The sequence below is a fragment of the Labrus mixtus genome, chromosome 12 (assembly GCF_963584025.1).
Source record: "Labrus mixtus chromosome 12, fLabMix1.1, whole genome shotgun sequence".
In the NCBI taxonomy this organism is placed as follows: domain Eukaryota; kingdom Metazoa; phylum Chordata; class Actinopteri; order Labriformes; family Labridae; genus Labrus; species Labrus mixtus.
In genome coordinates, this window is record NC_083623.1 from 27,086,470 (window position 1) to 27,108,837 (window position 22,368).

The window sequence follows — 22,368 nt, forward strand, 5'->3', positions numbered from 1 at the left end:
TGTGTGTGTGTGTGTGTGTGTGTGTGTGTGTGCGCGCGCGTGCGTGTGTGCGTGCGTGTGCGTGTGCGTGCGTGTGTGTGTGAGAAAGTCAGAGACCTCGATTATGCCTCTCTGACTTCTCCATACTTGTTATATTTTGTTGTAGTTTCTTGAAGCGAATATTTTGATTAACGCAAACGGCTACATGGTGTAGTTTAAAAAGTAAGTTGAGTTTGTAAAATAATAACTAGGCTACATTTGAGCATTATTGTCTATTAACATACCGTTTTTTAAAGATGAAATATAAGAGAAAATTAAGCATACAAAGCTATAGAATCATAGCGTCATTCACACACAATGATGATTGAAAATAACTTCATAAACTGATAGTTAGGCCTACTTATAAATGCATTTTTGTTATCTGAAACTAAAACTAAAAATTAGACCTTACCTTTTTATTTTATTTTACATAGGATTAATAAAATCCCTGAGGTAAATTCTAGTTTACACAAAACTAAATCAAATTGTAGAGGAAATGTGGTCAGTTGTCGTCTTTGACACACTGAGTGACACACAGCCTATCCTTACTTTTTGTCTGAGGCACGTCAGACTTCATTTTGATGATCTTGCTGACTGCAGAATTTAAAACACTTTTCCCTTTCTTGTAAAATATCTTATGAGGTAATGTTTAAAGACGGTTTACAAGACTTTCACTAAACAAAAACTAAACTGACAAAGAAGAATAAAAAAAAACGAATTAAAACTAAACTGAAATTAAATAAAAACTGATGAAAAATCCCAAACTCTTATAACATTGGATATAACTAGAGTATTTGGAGAACAATGGTGTTGAAGCAGACAGGCATGGTGTGCATACAGCAGACTGTAGGTGTAATGTGCACAGTGCACGCAGGCTGATTTGAGGGATACAGGCTTTCAGGAAAACGGCTGAGCATCAGGTGTGATAAGTCCTGTCGCAGCATCATTCTGAGAACATCACTACAGAGGGAAATATATGAGCACATCGTTCCCTTCATTTCCCCCCTTCAACCTTCTCTTCTACCCGTCTGTGTCTCTGTCTGTGAATGCAGTTTGTTTTTGATGCATTAACTTCTGGCAGTGTCATTAAATCGTTTGGCATCTCACGGCACAAAAGGATCTCTCTCATCTGCAGAGTGACACAATGCTATTTCAAGCATGCTGACCACACCTAAAAAAAAACACATTTGCGGTGAAGGAAACGCAGATGAGAGCATGTGAAATCTAGAAAAGGTCAAAACAGAGTTTCTTTAAATACAGTACGTCTTTAATTATTCTGACACACAAAAGGACTGGGATGATCCACGCACATTCATTTCACAGGGGAACTTCTTGCTATGCACATCGACATGTTCAATATGAAGAACATGTCAATTTGAAGTCTTTTATGCCTCAGTTACTTTTTTAGTTTTTAGTTTCTTTTCAAGATCCTTGTAGCATGTACTTCCAAAATGACTTCCTAAAAGATTCTTCTCCTCTATTTCAATTTAATTTCCATCTTCAAGGATTGTTATTTTCCCATATTTACCTTTACCTTTCATTTCTTAAAAGTTAATCACACAATATGGCTTGTATGGCCTTTGGGCGGCTGTGGTTCGGTGGTTGAGTCGGTCGTCTCTCAACCAGAAGGTCAGGGGTTAGATCCCCAGCTCCTGCAGCCACATGTCACATGTGTCCTCGGGCAAGACAGGGACACATCTGATGGTCTTACTCAGCAGTCTCTACCATCAGTGTGTGAATGTGTAGGTGTGAGCTGCGATGTAAAAGAGCTTTGAGTAGTCAGAAGTATAGAAAAGAAATATACAAGCTCAAGTCCATTTACCATGACCAAACCAGTTCTCTTCTGTGCAGTAGGTTTGGTTTTGGGGAACAATGTCCCCTCACCAGCTTATCACTCTCTCTCACCGCAGAATGAACTGTTAGAAAGGAAGTAGTTGAAGGCAAATTCATCCTGACAGGATCCATTAAAGCAGAGCGTCAACAGCTCTACAAAAGACGTGTAAACACAAATTCTATGCAAATGTGTTTGACCACATAGGCACCTCGCCAGCACCCACACCCACACACACACCCCCCCCCCCCCCCCCCACACACACACACACACACACACACACACACACACACACACACACACACACACACACACACACACACACACACACACACACACAGTTCAGTGTTGCCCAGTTTGAATAACAGGCAGTGGAAATCAACTGAAACCACAACACTGGTTCATTTCCATTTGCAAATACAGTTTGTAGATCACTCGTAGCTCGTTGCCTTTATTGGATCGTTCCAGTCATAAACATTTCACATTGATGAGTACATTTATCATGAGTTCAGGATGGTTTTCTGGAAAGAGCTAAATCAACATTTCACTTCTAATTCATCACTTCTAAACTAAACCATTTTTATCAGCTGACCATGAAAAAATGATGAACACACAAAACATTCAACACAAAGGAAAGCCAACTCCATTATGATCTGTTCAGTAGTAATATGTGTGTAAACATATTGTGTAAATGATTAGCTGTAATAGGAATTGTAGATATCAATAATTTATTTTTGACATGTAAGAATTCCAAGCCGACATATCCACAATGTAACTTTCACTAGTAACAAATCTAATTAAAGATATCTACATGTCATTTTTCACTTGTGGAAATGGTCATTGTAGATATCTGTAACTTAATTAAAACTAGTCAGCTTGTCCCATTGACTTCCATTCAAATTGAATTACAGATATCTGTAATTCAATTTTTACATTCAAAGTCGACATATCCATAATGACATTTTGACATGTCGCAATTCTACTACATATCTACAACTCAATTCTCACTAGTAGAAATGTTCATTCTTGATATCTACAATTCAATTCTTACTATGACAAAGTTCATTTATGATATCTACACTTCTTCTTACATTACAGATATCACACATTAATTCTAGATATCTAAAATGCAATTCTTACAAATTACATTATTGATATCTTGACCTGGAATTGCAAGAATTGCATTTCAGATATCTGAAATGCAATTCTTGATGTCTGAAATTACATTCTTACGTGTAACAATTACATCAGAGATAGCTTCAGTTTTCTTTTTAACTAGTCAAAATCGAATTGTTGATATCAAAAAAGGAATTTCCACATGTACAAATGTCATTGTAGATATCTGCAGTTATATCTGAAATGGTTTGATAATTTTTGATATCTGAAATGGGAAATTACATTTCCATTAGTAACAATACCTTTTCAACATGTGGAAATTCAATTGTAGATAATCTGTAATCATTAGTGAAAAAGTAATTACTGATATCAAAATTACATTTCCACATGTTGAAATGTAACTTCCAGAAGTAAAAACTACTGCTGCTTGTCAACAGGCAAGGAGTTAAGTTAAACCCCAGCAGTGGCTCAAAATGTGTGTGCAATGACAGAAACCTCCCTAAAGTGGCTCTATCTGACGGCCATTACTCTTGTTGTGTTGTATTATATTTGTGAAAATCTTCTTTTGTCACTGACAGTCACAAAAGGAAAATAAGATAAGATAATACTTTTCCCCAGAGGGGAAGTTTGGGCATTTCAGCAGCAAGACACACAAGTAGAAAATCAAATAAAAGATACATACAAATAAAATAACAATAGGAGGTATAAATGATGGTTTTCATCATTCTTTATGTTGAAAATAATAATAAAAAAAAAGTTGTTGGTGTCAGATGATTTACGACATTACGGTATGGTAATGACTGATGGGTGGATGGGCTCCATCAGACTCCAGAAACACAAATGGCACTTACATGTTGCCATATTTCAGGGTGTGATATTAACGTCCCTGTTACTCCTCATCTTTAATGTGTAAGGCACAGAGGAAAAGGTGGGCTGAACGCTGTACAAGCCATGCTGTCTGCACTTCTCAAGGCTGTAACTCAACATTAAACCACACTGGGACACCATTATTATGCTGCATTAGTAAGTACAAGGAGTAATGACAGCAGAGTTTGTGTTTTTGTTTTGGCATTAAGAGCTTATGTAGAATGGCTTCACTTGAATATATTCACGGTGAATGGTAAATGGACTTCGGGGTTTTCTAGTCTTCTGACTACTCAAAGCGCTTTTACACCCAAAGTCACCCCTACCCGATACCGATATTAGATTGGTCGCATCTCTAGTTGCGCGCTCCATGTTGGGGGCTGTAGTCCTCGTTACAGGGTAACATTGGTTTGAATCGAACCTCAGCCCCTTTGCAGCATTTTGTCCCCCACTCTCTCCTCCCATCATGTCCTGTCTCTCACAAACTGTCCCATCTCATAAAGGCAAAAAGGCCAGAAAACAATTTAAAAAAAAAAAAGACAAACAAAGAAATAAACAGGAGCACTGTGGATTCAAAAGTCACTATGGCTCACTTTTATGAGGAAAACAAAAAAATAAACTTTTGGTAGATATTAAATGTGATGAGTCTGTATTTAAGGTGCAATTACCAACATTGTCCAGTAGAGGGCAGTGTAATCTTAGTGTAGTTGTAATGCATCTCTATAAGAAGCGAAATCAGTTCTGTACTAATTACGAAAGAATCTTTTAAAGTAATCATACAAATACTTTGTCTTTATTGTTTAATTCAAACTGTTACATCAGCTTGTTGCATTACAAATACCAAAGCTGTAGCTGTATACTTCTTTCAGTTAGAAAATGAAAGAACTGACTTTTTTCAGTAGTATCACCCAGTAGCCTTACAATGGCAACATGTTTGTTTTGAGTTTGAGTTTTGCTGAAATAGAGCGGGCTGTCTGAGGGGCATTAAAGCCTTTATTACAACACAAGCAGTTGGGGAAGATGAAGTCAGATCCTTTACTTGTGGAAAAAAAATTACAAAATCCACACTTCAATCCAAAATATTCTATTACAAAAAAAGATAAAAGTAGAAGTATAGGCTTAGTAAAAGCTGATGTTTTGTCAGAATATACATAAAATATTTATAGCACCATGCAGCTATTGCCATGCTGAGTCATGGTGAAATAGTTGAATCTCTGTAGAAAAAAAACATAAAAATCTTAATAGGAAAATCACTATTTTCTTTGTCTGTTCAAGAAACAAATCCAGTCCAATGGTTCCCCTAGCTGTTCTAACTTTTTTTTAAATTGTTTTATTCAGTGTTTTTGCATTGACATGAATTCATAATGTGTAGATTTTTAAAGATGTACTAATTTAATCCCTGTTGGATAATTAATCCACAGAAATGCATCAAACTCACTTTAACTGTGAAGATGTCATTACCAGCTAATCATGGTTGTTTTTAGAGATAATTCACCTGACAGGGAAAAAAATAACTGGTTACTAAGAACATGGGCACATACTGAAGTAAAAACAACAGTTTGAAAAAAAGTTTTGTATTAAAGGAGCATAACATGACACGTAGCATTCAAATGGGTACTGCAGTCCAGATTGAAACATTGTAGAGAGCTGTCTCCCCCCGCCCCCTCCTCTCTAGAGTCGATGCTTTAGGTTGCAGCTACAGGTCACCATGTTTCTGACACTGTATCTTCAGTGTTTATCCAGCTCTGCATGGGTCTGTAAACCTTTCTGTGTTCTAACCTCTCTCCATTTTTCAAAAACATCTCCAATATTGATCCTAGTTTGAACATGTTTCTGCTCGTGGAGCTTATTAGAAACATGCAGAGGCTTTTTAGGTCGGATACAATCACTTCTATCTGAACCACTTCTCTTGAACACTTCCATCACTGCAACACCTGTTGACCTGATAACTGGTCTCATACCAAACCGAGGGGCGTCCAAAACTTGTGGATGGGGGAACCTGCCACATATGTAGCTATCTTTATACTTGAGTTCTATATATGAGTTCTATATAAGGCAACTTCACCCAGTAACTGCAGTCTGAGGATATGTGTGGCCAAGTATCCTCTCAGGCTGTTTGGCCCACTGAACATCAGCTCTTTCCTGCAGCATGAGTGAGCAGTATTGCTGCTCAACATCCTGGTGCATTTATATCCTCTGCAACTGTTTTTTCTGGAGCCACTATCTTATTCTCTCGTCATTTCACGGCCACCTCTCTCTGTACTGATGATGCCTAATATCAAAGAGGATTTCCTTAAGTATTAACATGGATTTTCCCTTCCTCTCCCATCATCCAGCTGAGTCACTGACCTACTTATTCCTTTCACCGCCAGCAAAAGAGAGAGAGGCACGTTTCATCCCTTTCCCTCCTCTGCTGGACAGATGGTGCTCCAGTCTTTTATTGGCTGCTGTTCTTTGTACCGAGGTATGACGAGAGCATCCCAGCTCATGTATGCAGACTGGATGGTCTGCCTGGATAAATCAAATGTTTATTCTCTGAACAGGTGACTGAGCAGCTGGCTACACTGACACAGCAGACTGCAGACATCCCAGTTTGTGCCTTATGCTGCATTCATGTGGTGTCGGACACATTGGAAAAACGAGTCTCTCCGAGATGTAAAATGCACACAAATGAACACCTGCTCAAGTCAGAACAACAACTTGGATACTCGGACAGAATGCGATGCCCGACTTCCCGACTTGACGTCAGAATCAATTTCACATAGGGGGCAAAATATGTTTTGTAAATTTTAACAATTTTTTTATTATTTCACGTATTGCACGTCAACTTTTTGCTCAAATATAACTTTTAACAGAGACATTTCACTGATCTTCTTCATAGCATCAACGCTTCTTTGTGCTGTTGTTACAATATTCCGACTTTCCGAACTGAAATCACGTGAACACACTGAAGTCGGAAGAACGACTTCCAAACTCGGAAACTTCCAAACAGCACCTGAATGCAGCATTATATCATTCTAAAAGAGTGGCTGAGGAGAAACCTGACCAATAACAATTCTGGTGTGTTGTTGGATAAGATTGAAGTCGACATATATATATATATATATATATATATATATCTATTACACTGTCCTAAAAATGACTTGTACTCATTGTCTGCCATAAAAGATGAAGGGGTTGGTTCGAGGGAAAAGCAATATGTTATGGATGATACAAGTCCACCATCTTTTCTAAAGTTAGCATGTTATATCATCTTTTCTTAAAGGCTCATAATCACTGTGACCTTTCCCAGACAACGAGGCTAACATCATTAGCATAAAGCACCTGAACCCTTCAAATAATTGTTGCTTCATACTCTTTTGATTTTGAATGAATATCAAACAATGAACCTCTGCTCACAGTTTTTCTGCAAAATGATGTGGCTGAAGCTTTTTACAGAAACGACTGTTGCAACATATTTGTATTATTATTATTATGTATCTCTTTTTGCCAAACGCGGGTCGTTACATTTTCTGTCATTTCCAAACTGTCTCCTTATTTATTTCATGTTCAGGACCAAGTTGCCTTAACAATTAAGAAACAACGTGTGCTGTTGATGTTGGTAATGTTTTGGTTTGTCCCACTGTTCCCATCAGCTTCATTTTTATACAACAGGAGGCTACATTAAGAGAAATGCTTCCGTGTCTGACCGGAAAAACACAAATAAGTTGAAGTGACAATAAGAAGCCAATAGTTCATTACTTTTTTGGTCATTCAAAGAACACTGAAGAGTTGTTTTTCAGTCAAAAATAGAAGTTTGCTGTTTTTTTATGACTTTTAAAAAAAAACTTTTTAAAGGCCTAACTAGTTTGCTAAAATGTAACCATAAAACCAACCAAAACTGTAATTAAAGAACTACAAACAGCCGATAGGTCACAGGCTACTGGAGGGGTTGTCTTTGTCCATAGTGGCGCATCTTGTTTACTGGCAATGTGTGATGTCATGACAGTGTGTCGGCCTATCTAATGCTGCGTTCAGGTGCTGCTCCGGTGGTCAAAGTTTTCCGAGTTGGAAAGTTGATGTGCAATACGTGAATTAATAAAAAGTATGTTAACATTAAAAATAACAGATTTTGCCCCCCACTTGATGACGATTATGACGTCAAGTCGGGCACCTCTTTCTTTTCCGAGTTTCAGAGTTGTTGTTCCAACTTGAGCAGGTGTTCGTGTGCTCGTTTTTTCGACTACACTACATGAATGCACCATATTTCCCAATTGTTTATTTAAAGCCATGGCACCTCACACCCTCACGGATTGGCGCTCAGGCACAGCACACTACCATTACGGTTTCAGGCTTCAGGGGGACATGGGGGATTTGGGCCTGCTAGGTTCAACTTGGAGTCAAATGCTTGCTTCCCCGATCACCATACAAACCGGGCTCAACACGTGCAGCACTATTCAAGAGCTCCCGTTGGCTGAGGCTCGTCGCTAGGCCCCGCCCCTCTGCCTGTACGTCACCGCGGCAGTATGTGAGGCGCTCTGCAGCGCTGCAGGAGAGCCGCACTGCACAGTGCGACTCAGGACTGGGCGAGGCGCTGATCCCGGTGTTTGCCCTCATCCATCATCGATATGGAAATTACCAGAGCCTTCTTTCGGAACCAAGCCCTGAACCCTCACCACCGGAGTCCGCTCCAACTAGAGACACGGACTACTAAACACTGTAGTTGAGAGTGTCGCTGCACCAGAGCCCGGCTCGGTTTCTCTCCTCCAGTCAAATGAAGAGGATAATGGTGATGATGATTAGACACAGCTCCAGATGAAAAGTGTCTCTCCCGGAAACAACTTGTGACCCTTTATCTGCGGTTTCTGAATCAGGACCATGCCTGCCATGTGTGTGTCTGCAGTGGTGAGTCCTTTAGGCTTCATTTCATCTGCCTGTTTTCATTCTTTATACCAAGGACTCTTCTGCAAGATTCTCAATTTAAAGGGACAGTGCCTGTTTTTTTCGTCCCAGACTGAACTTCTAATCAAGAATCCGATATGGTCTTAACTTGCACAACTTTTACTGTGAAATAAACTCAGGACATGATCTTGTTGTTTAGGGTTCAAACGCCATCAGCGTGTCGTTCATTTCAGCAGGCCTTTAACAACAACACAAAAGAGTCTCTCCCACAGAGGGATGGACAAAGAGAGGGCACACAGCAGTCTATTATTTAGCTGATACAATCCGTGTCGGCCAAACAACTGGAAATGTCAAGTCAACTGACTTCTTCCATGTCGACTGTCAGGAGCACTGTGTGTCTTAATATTTATATAAAATATGATTTAATAATGTTGAAGTGTGTGATCGAGGTAACTTTTAGAGACCATGCACTGTGGCCAAATATCGAAAGAAAAAGAGTCTTTCTCACCACATTTCTAATGAACATCTATCACCATTAAACCCACTGTGAGGGCATTTTAACTGGTTAAGAAACAGACTGAAACTTAATACAGGTGTGTCTTTGATGGACAAACATCAGCATGTACATTGATTATATCTATCAGTTATTGTTCAGGTCTGTAAATGCTGGGTGGGTCTCAAAGGGCACAGACCTGATGGGCCTTGGTTTACAATTCAACTGAAAGTTGATGACAGGAAGTGATACATAGGACAGTTATAAGACAGAGAGGGAGAGGATTTCTGTTCTTGAAAACATACTGACCCATGTTCAGGATCAGCACAAAACAAACAGGCTCCAGGTCAGCATTGAGGATGAACAGATGAACGATAAAGACGACTTTGGATTGGTATCAGAGCTGGGAGAATGGTTTGAGTTATTAGATAATGGGACAACATGATCTTTATCTTTTTTACAAAGTCATTAAACATCGTCGATAACATTCAGAAAAAAAAACTCAGCAAGGAAAGGTTTTATTTAACTGTAAGGTTTACTAAAGTCAACATGAAATACACAACAAGAATGAGTTTATCACAGTTTAGGATCTGTTCACGCAATTCATCGATATCACACCAGAGGGAGTGATTTACTGAATATCAGCACATCATCAGGACGACATCACGAGGGGAACAATGAAACAGTTTGTTCCTTCAGCCGGTGATGACCAAAACTCACCACGGCTGCACCTCATCATATTCATTATGTAAGGGATCATGTATGGTGAGCATTGTAGTGAAGTGAGGGTGTTGTTAATGTGGAACCCCAACAGGTTGACCTCGTCGTGAAGCCGAGGGGTCTCGTCTCCCCCTGAAGGGCTTCTTCCACGTTAACAGCCCCCTCACTTCATTACTCCACTTATTAAACAGCTAGTTCATCAGGACATCAATTATGGACACAAATGATTGGAAAATACTTTACAGATAAAAAAAATTATTGAATTATCCCGTTAAAGACACACTGACAACAAAAAAGTCCCTCAGGGGTCAGTCTTAGGCTTTAGGTGGACTTGGGGGGATTTGGGCCTACCCGAGTTCACCTGTGAGTCAAATGCTTCTCTGATCATCGTACAAACAGGGTTCAACACGTGCAGGGTCCGAGGCACACTGGCCGTTGATCCCGGTGTAGCCCTCGTCTGTCATCGCCATGGTAATAACTAGAGCGTTGTTTCAGAAGAAGGCCCTGAAGCCTCAACATCGGAGACTATTGTTCCATAAGTGTAACTTATAACTCAGCTCCCACAACTTGATGAAGAAGACAACACAAACCAAAGCTGTGTTAAGTAGATTCTGTCAGTAGAAGTAAAGTCAAACGTTTACTGTAATAATGTTGCTGGATTCTGTCAGAGATGAATTCAGGGCGACTGACTCCAAACAGAGCTGAGGACACACAGCAACAGGTGCTTCAGTCGTGTTCTTGTTTGTTTGGGGGGGAGGGGGGATGGAGAAAGTTCACGGTGAAGTGCACGTGTATGTTTGCGTGCCTGTGTTTGCCTGTGTGTGTGTGTGTTAGTGTGTTGGTGTGTGTGTTTGTGTGTAGTGGGCCGTACTTTAATTTGACAGTAATTACAGCTTGATGAAATCTGCCACAGACAAACCAACACAAACATCCCACCCAAGTAGCTACCAACTGTCTTTATGGACACATCATTATGTAACACACACACACACATACACACACACACTAGCTTGATTGTTTGCAGGATCTACCATGTGGAGTTTATGAAGCTATTCCTGAAGATCTATTATTTATTTTGCACTAACAGTATTGATCCATCTGTAAGTCCTTGTTTCTACTAAAACCGTCAGAGGTTTAATGACATGTGTGTAGTTGTACTGCAGACAGACAGACAGACAGCTCTTCCCAGTTGTTGACAGGGTGTATGCAGCCCGTCTGTCCATGTGCATGTTAACTGCTTATTTTAGAGGGGTGTTATGAAATGTGCAAGCACTCAGATTGACCCCTTTCTGTTGTCAATATCACATTTCAAGTTAAGTGCCATCGAGTGGGAGTCATGGAGCTATAACGCTGTGTTCCCAAGGCTCAAACTTTAGGCAGACGTTGAAGGTTTTCATATGTAGTTATAAAATCAAAAGACTTGTTTTTTTAAAGATTTATCAAAATGAATTCTGTGTTTAGGCGATGTCTTCACCACAAGCAGAACAGCAGGTGTCAGTTCTTCTTACAATGGAAAACAGAAGAAAAAAAATGAAACGACTGAAGGGGAAAAATGAAGATGTAGGAGTTTTGATGACAGCAAGCAACAAAGAAATGATCCTAAAAGCTCTTCCACTATCCTCGTTATAAAAAACAAGAGGTTTTATGGAATATAAGATTGTATGTTACAGATGTGTGATCAACAGTGAACAGTAAATGTCTCCTTTTCCACCTTTTTAGATTCTTGCTCAGATAGTAGAACATCAGTCTCTGATGTTTGTAAGTTTCATGTCTAAGATAAAACAGAATGAAAACATGGGGATTAAAAGAGTTTGACATTGAGCCACATGTCACCGTATGAAGATTCAACATATGAGCTGAACGTCTGCTGCAGTGCTCACCATGCAGCATACAGGGTGCTGCCTGGCCTCCTCCTGCTCCAGATAGAATTACAGGCAGGGAGGGACTGCTGATGAAATATGGCCCTCTGAGTCAGTGGAACCACACAAAACACAATCCACACCACCCCTAATGTAAACAAGTACAGGACTAATACGAATAATTCAGACCCTTGTTTGAATATTGAACTATAACTCTCAACGTAATGGTCTTAGAAAGAGGCCGGCTGGATATGGCACATCTTTACTTGATGGGACAGGTATGTTGACGTGTATATGTTAGATTTTTCAAAGATTTTTTTAACCTTGTTTGAAAGGTTGTAAGTTGAAATTCTACACAACCACTACAGTATACCTAACCCGACCACACAATGAAATGTTGGAAATGTCTGAGGATCAGTATGATGACATCAGGCGTAGACCGGTACAGACTGGTCTTGATCTGTAAAAATTGGTGTATAGTAACCGTCTCCCACATGCAACAAGAGAATCTGGCTTATATTATTGATGGCCTCCAACAAACACTTTGGATTGTATCTGTTGGGATGAAACTAGTAAGGGTTCAAAATCTCCTCACTGCCCTTCGTTCAGGTGCCTGGAGAGGGTGACAGAGTAGTTGTTGTAGTAAGAAACATCCCTGACAGGTGAACAGAAGTACTTTCCCCAGGTCTTTAGTAAATAAGGCCAGATGGAACTGAAGATGGATAACAATAGCCCACTTCTTGTCCTGTCACTTTGTTTGTTTATTTAGACTGGCTGATAGACTTTACACCAGAACAAGTTTTTGTGACAGTCCAAACACAAGTATAAAAAAACTGAACAGTATAAAAAACACAGTGTATACATTTTAATGCTCCTAATCCTAAGCAGATGCTTTTTATTGTACATCAGAGAGTAAGTACAACACAGGCAGGGATCAAGGAAGGATTTTATATAAAATGTAATTCAATGAAAAGAACAACCATGCTAGCATTAGCATGCTAACACAACAATGCAGCGCAAGTTGTTTTGGTTTCATGCTGGTGCTCAAGGGCGACATCTGCTGGATCAAAACATCACATATAAAGCCTTTAATGATTACTACTGTTCAGTCAATGTATCAAGTACCTCCAATAACAACTCTGTCCGCCATTGACCTGATCTTCCAGGCTGTTGGTTGCGCTCACTTGACAGAGCAGGCGTCCCATATGCTGAAGTTCTCAGCGTATAGTACGTCGGGGTCAACATTTTCAACTCCAAACCATGGCTCTTTGATGCACCCCACTCTCTTCTCCCGACAAATCCCATCTCGCTTCAGCTTTCCCCAAAATAGAAGCAAAGGTCAAAAATATTATCTGTTAAAAAATAAAATTCAAAAAGAAGTTAACTTCCAAAATGTTCTAAGTATGTGGCAACCATATATGGAGACCCCATAATCTCAGAGGAACCCAGGAAAGTGATCCTCTCCATACCAAACAATAGATCATGCAGTATGGATGTGGACCCTTTACGTCTACTCTGTTTGACATGATGAATGATGAAATGAAGTGATCACCAAGGAATCCCTCACACATGAACACAGCTCCTGTTGTAGTTTGACCCAGACCTGACAAAGACCAAACCCTCTATTCCAGCTCCTGACCTATTAGCCTGATAAATTGTGACCTATACATAATATTAGAAAGACAACAGATTAACAGCCTCATATCTGTAATGGTCCATCCAGAGCAAACAGGATTAGTAAAGGACAGACATGTATCCATTCATATCTGCTGTTTGTCCTAATCTGTCCGTCCCAGAGAAACCACATTAATACCTTCATTGCATCACTGAACACAGGAAAGCTCTCTGATAAAAGATGTTACAACCATTGAGAATGTTTTGGTAGTGAGGTTTTTGGAAGTCTTTCACTGAGTTGTTTAAATCTCTCTACAATTTAAGGTCAAATAACATTAGATGTTTACACTCAAGGCTTTATACAACAGCAGGGTGCAAGCCAAGGATGTCCACTCACTCCATTATTGTTCAATGGAGTTAGATCAGGCTCAATATTCATGAATGCACACAGAAGGATCCACAAATGTATTTCAATGCACACACAAATATGTATCATTGTAAGCATTGCCTCACCATGCCTTTGTCTTGGTCGACCACCCTGAAGTTCTGCTAACTCTCCATGGCAGCAGGCGGCGGTAGTCTGTAATCGTCATTCCAAAAAGGGGGAAACAGGAAGAGGACTGAGAAGAATGCAGATAAACAAACTGTTTTAATGATACGAGAAGACAATTTTCACACCGCTGTCTCTCACCACGCGTTATATAGGAACTTCTAATTGAGAATAATGTCTGATAAAAAGTTTAAGAAGTTTACTTTATTTCGTCACTTCCGTTTTTCTTTCTCATGTTCTGATTCGCTTAACTGAACAGCCAATCAGAGTGATTCCTCTCACCAACCACCCCGACGCCGACTTCGAATCGGCCGAACAAAGGCAGACACAGCACAAAAATTAAGACGACGATCCCTACCAACAGCCAACCATCTCCTTGGTGTGTCAGGGCCTTAATAAACCCCTTCACAGCCCTTCCTGAAGTCTGAAGTACCAGCTCAGTGAGAGTAGAGTTGTATGTGGGTTAGATCTCTGACTGAAGATGGGATTGGCTGTCCCTCTATCTTCTCTGTTCTCTATTATGATGCTCTTGGTTACGTCTGTTATTTGTGGGGATGCTGTCCTTCTCCTTTTTGCTCTTTATCTGGAAGTCATGGGCTGTTGTGGAGATCCTGCTGGTCTGCTTAGGAAGGGCTATAGAGGTCTGTCAGGTGCAGAAGGCCTACTAAAAACACATTCTTATTTCCCTAAAGGCAGCCCTCTGGAGGTATAGAAGTAACTAAAGAAGTTTAAACAGTATTTGATACGAGATAATCAATTAGGCAACACTCCTGCTGTCATCTGTGTAAAAGCGCTAAAAGTAGTCAGAAGATTAGAAAAGCGCTATACAAGCTCAAGTCCATTTAGTCCATTTTATGATTTTCTCTTCCCTGTTGGCCTCTGTGTGTTAACCTGCCAATCCTTTTCTCACTTCATTGAAGTACTGGGGTCTAGAGCTACAATGATATAAAAGCACTGATCTCTTAACATCTTCGGTTCACCTGCCCGATCTCAAATCACAACAAGTTTCAACATCACAGTCTGCAGTTTTTGCTATCTATGCCTTCAGACTACTCAGTAGTAGGCTACTGTTACACATTGCTAAGCTAACATGCATACGTTGGCAGACTGAGAGGAAACTGACTCTTGTTCTGAATCTAATTCTGAATTTGGTGTAGCAATAGAGCAGCCACATGAACTCTCCATCACCAGGTCAAAGAGGTTTTTTAAAAGAAACATTTTAACATCATTAAATGGTGACTTGTGTTCACAACTTCTTCCTGCTGTCTCATAGTAAAAATCTGACTTTGTTCAGGCTTCAGAAGAACTTAAGAGTTCAGGATTGTTATACTATTGTAGATTCATCTTGTATAACAACGGCTTTAAAAAACTAATATCATTCATTAGATATTTTTCTAACTTTCACATTTTCTTCTCTTTTTAGCTCCTATATACCTTGCTGGTTGACATTTCAGCCCGGGTTTTGACCCCAACCAGCCCAGCTGACCAGCCCCCCCTCTCTCCCCGCCACTATCAGCACACTGACCCTGAATCTGGCACCCAGCTGGTCTGTGACAAGTGCCCAGCAGGCACCTATGTTTCCATCCACTGCTCACTCACAGCAGTCAGGGAGTGCAGCCCCTGCCCTGAAGGCACCTTTACCCGCGGTGAGAACGGGGTCCAGCAATGCCATCACTGTCGGGCTCCGTGTCCTGCAGGCTTCGTTGAAAAAGAATCCTGCACGACCACCCAGGACCGAGTCTGCACATGCCCCCCCAACAGCTTTTTACCAAGGGATCGGGGCACAGAGTGTAAGCTCCACTCGCTGTGTCCACCAGGGACCAGGTTGAAGAAGCGGGGCAGTGAAACAGAGGACGTACTCTGTAAGCCGTGCATCAAGGGGACTTTCTCAGATGTGGACTCCAAAGCGGTGAAGTGTAGAACCCACACAGACTGCCAAGCTCAGGGCCTGCTGCTGATCACACCAGGAACTAAATATACAGATAACATCTGTCAGAACCTTTCTACAGTCCCCTTTTCCTCGTCATCTACATCCATGGCACCCACCACCCTACTTGTGCCTACACATGCTGTGCTCGTAGAAGAACCCATGACTTCATCATCACTATTACCACCAGCTGGAGCTGCACTGAAAGGTGAGAACAGTTTTGGCAGCTTTAAATTTTTTTCTAAGTTTGTGAAGTGTTTCATGAAACTTACAAAAAGTCGCTGTGCAGTCGCTCCGAGCTCTCAAGTTGATAATCTTTCAACTTTTTAGAAAGACGCTGCTGATATCACCAACGCTCTTTTCCAATTGTATGATATTCCCCCGTAGTTTTGCCTCCTACGGATCGTGTCTTGTACCCACATCCTCTTGTCTGCTCCTGTCTGATCAGGAAATAAACTCTAAAATAAAAAAACATACAGTAAAAAGTAACGGAGCAGTGTTGGTCATACAGCGGCCGTTCTCAACTGACAGGTCATAGAGACAGGACGGACATGCAGCACTTTTCCACAAACGCTTCATGCAAACACTCCCGAGTGCACAGTCAGCGCTTTTCTGCCCGGAAAAAACACTGGGTGGACAGGTGGCCTTACTGCAGATTCTTGTGATGTGACTCGATCACCAGCAGACACGATACCTTCAAAAAGGAAAGTTACTCTGGTCCCACACCCGTTTGAACAGCAGGCTACAATTAGTGCTGCAAATGTCCTCAAAATAGTTTCAAGCCCAACCAGATGTGTTGTCCGCCATGTCTAACACATAAAAAAGCATTTCAGATTGACATAACACAGTAAATAGTAAAAAGTATAATAGTAAAAGCAAGTCTCTGGAATACCGACACTGGAAGGCAACTTTTCCATTAAAGGAAGAATGTGTGACATGTTACATATAAATACAGCAGGAATGTTACTATCTGTGTTCAGGATGAGTTAGGGAGATATCTGTCTTCCTTCGTCACCCACCTTTTAAAGCCCCCTCTCTCCTAACCTTTTCTGAATTTAAAAAAACCCCTCCCTCTGTATTTTTCTTCTTGTCTCAACTCATTAAATCAGTGACCTCTTAGTCAGTCAGCCAGTCTCCAGCTAAACAGACCCCACATAAAGACCCCAACACCTATAATACTGTCACTGCTGTTTGTGTTTGTATGAGATCGATGGCTTCCCACCCCATTAAGTCTCACCCTGTCTGTGCTGTAATAGTGGAAGTGGGGGTGGGTGGGTCTTGGATGTTACTCATTCACCTTTCTTTTACTGTCTAGAGAGAGACTGGGAAGGTCACACAGCAATCACAGCAGTCATAAAAGACCATTTTTACTTATTAGTAATGCTAACGTATCAAGAAACTTATACTATAATTCAATACATGTGAATTAAAATGACATCAAAAATAACCTGGCAACCTTAGATGTCTTGTGAAATGTGCTTTGAAGGCTTACATACTGTACAGTATATGTCAACAGTAGTGTTGTAGTACTCAAAATCAATCTTGGCCTCAAGACCATTTTGTTGATGACAATATATTAACTTCAGTTGTAAAACAAAAACAAGTGCACTGCCTGTCAGCACCTGTGTGTCCAATCAGACTTAAAGCTCTTCGTTTTGCACACCCAGACGTTGTTTCCTCCTCTTGCTTGTGTTGTTCTTACTCTCTGATGTTTGTCTCTTTATTATTAAAGGATTAAAGCGTCTGCAAAATGAATTGTAGAATGTCATGTCATGTGCTGTTAAAGGGGATAAAAAAAGAGGGTTGTAACTTACATTTATTTAACAATCTGTTCAGGATATTTGGATATTCAAGATGGCAGATCCTCACATGCAACAATAACTGTGAATATCTGCTCAGCTGTGGTTGCATAGGGTGCTTGCTTTTACAGCAGGCCTTCTGGATTACGCTAAAATATTGGCCAAATCGTTAATTCAGGGAGAAGATCTAATCCTCAGTACCTGACTGCTGACAAGAGGATGAAAGGGTTTAGGATCCACTGAAGTGTTAATTCTACACAGCAGCATCATATTTATGACCGTTTGTCATCACACAACACCAATCCCATTAGCAGCTGTATTAGGCACAGCTCGTACAGCAGAGAGAGGGGAAGGACACATACTCAATGGAGGTTAATGATGCCCTAATATTGATTGATCATAACCGTTTGTTTCCCTATCCAACGAAACAGACCAACTTCTATTATATGCCAAACAACACGTCCCTACATTTCTTTTCCTAGATACATATATTAGAGATTTTTGTTTGGCTCTTTTATGTAAGTCCATTTTTTACAAACCATTCATTAAAAACCTTACATTTTGATTCCAAACACTTTTTTTAATAGCAAATAACCATGTTATAGGGGGGTAATTGTGCCAATAATCAGGACTTTATGGACCTTGCATAAGCAACTCTCCCACACATAGGGGTCCTGCATCAGTTGGGGTCCCTACCAAGCCACATCCTCTGGTCTTGTAAAAAATGAAGCCAATGCAGAAGTGCAAAGTCCGGCAGTTCGTCGAGTGTCCGCCTGCAGTCTGATCAGTTATAGTCATCATGGGCACACACTGTACGGGGGGTGAATTTTGAAAACGAAACGTGTTATCCATAGTTAGGAGTGTAGCTGACCTGATTGACAGGTGGGAGTGAAGTAACAGTTCGTCAAGAGGATTAAAAACCTCAGCTCCAGCTCTCAGTCTGTTGTTAGGTTGACTGAAAGTTAGACTGAGACAGGATTTCCAACATGGCGGCTGCTGACGATGAGCCTCCGGGGCGCCCTGCAGGAACAGATGGCTGACGTCACTCAGGCTTCAAACATTAATATTCACAGTCTATGGTCCCAACGGTTCTTTACCTGCCGATCTGACCGTAGTTTGTAATTCTCAGCTTATTAGATGTCTGTATCACAAATATATGTCTCTTTATATATAGCAGCTGTCTTAAATAGATACTTTGAAAAACCACAATTATCCTACTTAAATGATTTCTGAATTGTTTGATAATATGTTTTCCTTTGGCTTAATGAAACTTCATTTTGCAAAATGTTTGACAATTTCAGCCTAATTTTGCTCAATGTTCTGTCTCTCCCCACAGGAATTTCCAGGAAGTCAGCAGCTATTCAACTATCAAGAGAGAAATTGGTTGGAGGCGACCATCCTGCAGAGACGCCTCCACTTAGTGAACTTGGCACTCCCAATCCACAAATTGGGGACCCCCCATTGATGCCACTGCTCCCACCTCACAAGCAGCTGATACACCAAGAACAGCAATCTAGTTCTAGCCCAGTGCCAGACCCAAGCAAGAGGGGGATGATAGAGGCTTTTGAGGGTGCAGAGGTAGTCAAGGTTGGAATAGGTATCAGCAAGGTAGATGGGCAGGGGAGCAGAGGTGGTGGAAGTGGGGTCTCCAGCTACTATAAGCCCACCCGCAGGGGATCCCCAAGGCCAAGCCCCCAGCATCACTTTGACATCAACGAGCATCTCCCCTGGATGATAGTGCTGCTGCTCCTTCTGGTGCTGGTGGTAATCGTGGTCTGCAGTGTGAATCGCAGCTCTCGTGTGCTTAAGAAGGGCCCCGTGCAGGACCCCAGCAGCATTATGGAGAAGGCCATTCAGAAGAAAGCTTCGGCTCCTGTAACGCAGGTCAAAGAGAAGTGGATCTACTACTCCAACGGTCAGGGTAAGGTTACTTAGTTTTCAACAAGAGTGCTTCTACTGAGAGTGACTTAGTCCAACCCCTCCAGGAGGATTAACAACATTTGACAAGACATTGCATTTACCTTTATATGACCAGGAAGTCCCTTTGAGATGAAACATCTCTTAAAAAAGAAAGAGTTGGCCAATGTAGTCATACAGAACCACAAAACACATTACAAACCAACTTAACATGGGGAAATCACTCAATTTAAAACAGCTATACAAACACATGGTAACCTTCCAAATAAAACATCATCTTCTTCTACAATTCTAAAATTCACTTAGCAGACGCTTTTATCCAAAGTGACGTACATCAGAGCGTAAGTACAACACAAGCAAGGATCTAGAAAAAAGGGAACAATGTCAGTAAGAGCAAACGATCAGCTTTGAGTCTGATTGGACACACAGGTGCTGACAGGAAGTGACCAGAGGCAAAGCACAACATTGAGGGCAGTTCTTGAGAGCTCTAATCAGTATAGAAACCATCTTATAAGTCGTCGTTATCAAACAAAAACAATCGTCACAACCATCATCATCATCAATGATATGGAGACCATCATCATTAAGTTAGTAGGTATTCATGAAAGATCTGGGTCTTTAGCTTTTTCTTAAAGGTGCAGAGAGACTCGAATGGAGTTGGAAATTCTCTTAAATTGTTTAAAGTGATATCAGTGTGTCTATTTTTTTAGCTCTTTTGAAGTTTAATAAGCTGCTCCTCTGATGCTTTGATTAGCAATTTTATTGTACAAAGAAAAATCAAACATTACAACATCTCAGAAGACTTAAGATGTTCATATTAAGGAGGTCGTGGACTCTGTAATAACGTGCGATGGTTCTGCCTCTGAGCCGTGTAGAACCATGCGGTGGAGTGATCACACCACTGTGGGCACCTTCTGTAATGAAATCATCCCCCATAGACATGGTGTAAAGGACAGTGGTAACACAAGAGAGGTCATGATCACGCTGTGGTGTCACCATCTACTCCCCCACCACGCACTCTCAGGTTGCCATACAGCTCTCAGGTCCCCATTGAGCTTTCTGACTAAATGAATAATGTGTGAACTTAGAATGAAAGATTGTTGTTTATCCATGTAACCAAATACTTAAAGAAGTAAGACTCAATGTGTGAATGTGTAGGTGTGACCTGTGGTGTAAACGTGCTTTGAGTAGTCAGAAGACTAGGCAAACTCTAAACAAGTTCAAGTCCATTTACCATTTATTTCATCTCAGTGTCTCCTTCCTATCTCTATTTATTTCCCCCTCTCTTCTAATCTACTGTATGTACCTTATTTTCTCCTCCTTTTGTGTGTCTCAGCCTGCCATTGTTGTTTGTTTTCACCAGGTGTCTTATCTTCTATGTGTAGCTCCTCCTTTATTTTCCTTTTACTCACTCTATCTTTAAATGAAGAGCCAGACCTCTTTATATTTCCTCTCTGTGGTCATTTTTAAGCTCCACTTTGATGTCACTGTAGCAGTTAACAGGTACCTTTTAGCCCACAGCTGAGCTCTTGATTTTCCATTGAAACAACTGGGAAACTCTGCACGTGTGTGTGTATCTGTGTGTTTATGTGTAGAAGACTGATAAAGCCAAGCAAAACCCTCTCTCTGCTCCCTCGGTGTCTGACCACAGAGAACTGGAATAATCTGGTTTCAGCTGCATCAGGGCTTTGTTTGGTTGGCAAGGCACATTAGTGGGTCAATCTGGTCTCTTACAGGGAGACGAGGACATAGACAGAAGTAAACGTAGAGTGTGAGAGAGTGAATAAGCTGTGTGTGTGTGTGTGTGCGTGTGTGTGTGTGTGCTCGTTCTGGGATGAGGTGGGTGAAATTAGTTGAGGGGGCGTGTTGTTAGTCTTTTTATGTTAGCCCGATATTTTAGGTACCTAGTTGTCTTCTTTTATAACATTAAAGATAAGTTATGTTAACGCAGATATTTATGTCGTTTCTGTTGAATGCCTATCAGACCGACCTCTGCAGACCCCTCGCTTTACTCAATGCTATTATTTATGGCCACCAGCGTTTTTTAAGTTTTGGTTTACTCGCACTAGTATCATCAAACTCTTGTCCAGCAGTTATTATCCATCGTCATCAAAAGAAAATAGCATAAATGAATAAAATAGTTTGTATTGTTTCACTGTTTTCAAACAGGTGTGTTTTATTGTATTGGAAATGGATACAACTTAAAGGTTAAAATATTTCTGTAGAGAGATGCAATTAGCTCAAGAAATCGAACCAGCAGGATCCTTTACACTAGTGGTCCTCACTTCTCTGACCCTTATTGGCTTTTACTCACAAAATATGTGCAAAAAAGAAATCCATCATGGCCTTCCAAAACTCCATAAGCCTGTCCCGAGAAAATCTTCATATGATTATATTTGGGTTTAATAATAATAATAAAAAATACATTACACTTTTATAGCTTTTATAGGGAGTACTCAAAGACGCTCAACAAAACAAAAGTGAAAACAATACAAGAAGAAATGGTCTAAGAGGAGGATGAAAACAGATTGTTAGTGGTTGTAGGCGATGTTGAAGAGGTGAGTTTTTAGGGATTTCTTGAAGGTGGAGAGTGAGGGGGACTGTCCAATGAGCGACAAGAAGACCCTGTCCCCCTAGGACTGACGGTTATGGCGCGTTCCATTTGATCTCGGAAGTCAGAAATTCCGAGTTGCTGGTCTGATACGTCATAGGAGGTTTGCATCAGCAGACCTGAGAGTGCGGGTGGGAGTGTGCCGGTGGAGGAGCTCAGACAGTCAGG

General features: G+C 40.8%; 1 protein-coding gene across 2 annotated transcripts in view; it reads left to right on the plus strand.

The window, feature by feature from the left end:
* Positions 1–8,116: 8,116 nt before the first annotated feature.
* tnfrsf21 (tumor necrosis factor receptor superfamily, member 21) overlaps positions 8,117–22,368 on the plus strand; it is a 32,169-nt gene continuing 17,917 nt past the window's right edge. The window contains exons 1-3 of one of the 2 annotated variants that reach the window (XM_061051332.1): positions 8,117–8,713; positions 15,370–16,081; positions 19,009–19,587. In XM_061051332.1, coding sequence (XP_060907315.1) covers positions 8,687–8,713; positions 15,370–16,081; positions 19,009–19,587 — 1,318 coding nt within the window. In that variant the 5' untranslated portion in view covers positions 8,117–8,686. Of the gene's footprint in view, positions 8,714–15,369; positions 16,082–19,008; positions 19,594–22,368 lie in introns of both variants that reach the window. The other variant, XM_061051331.1, reaches the window with a different exon arrangement.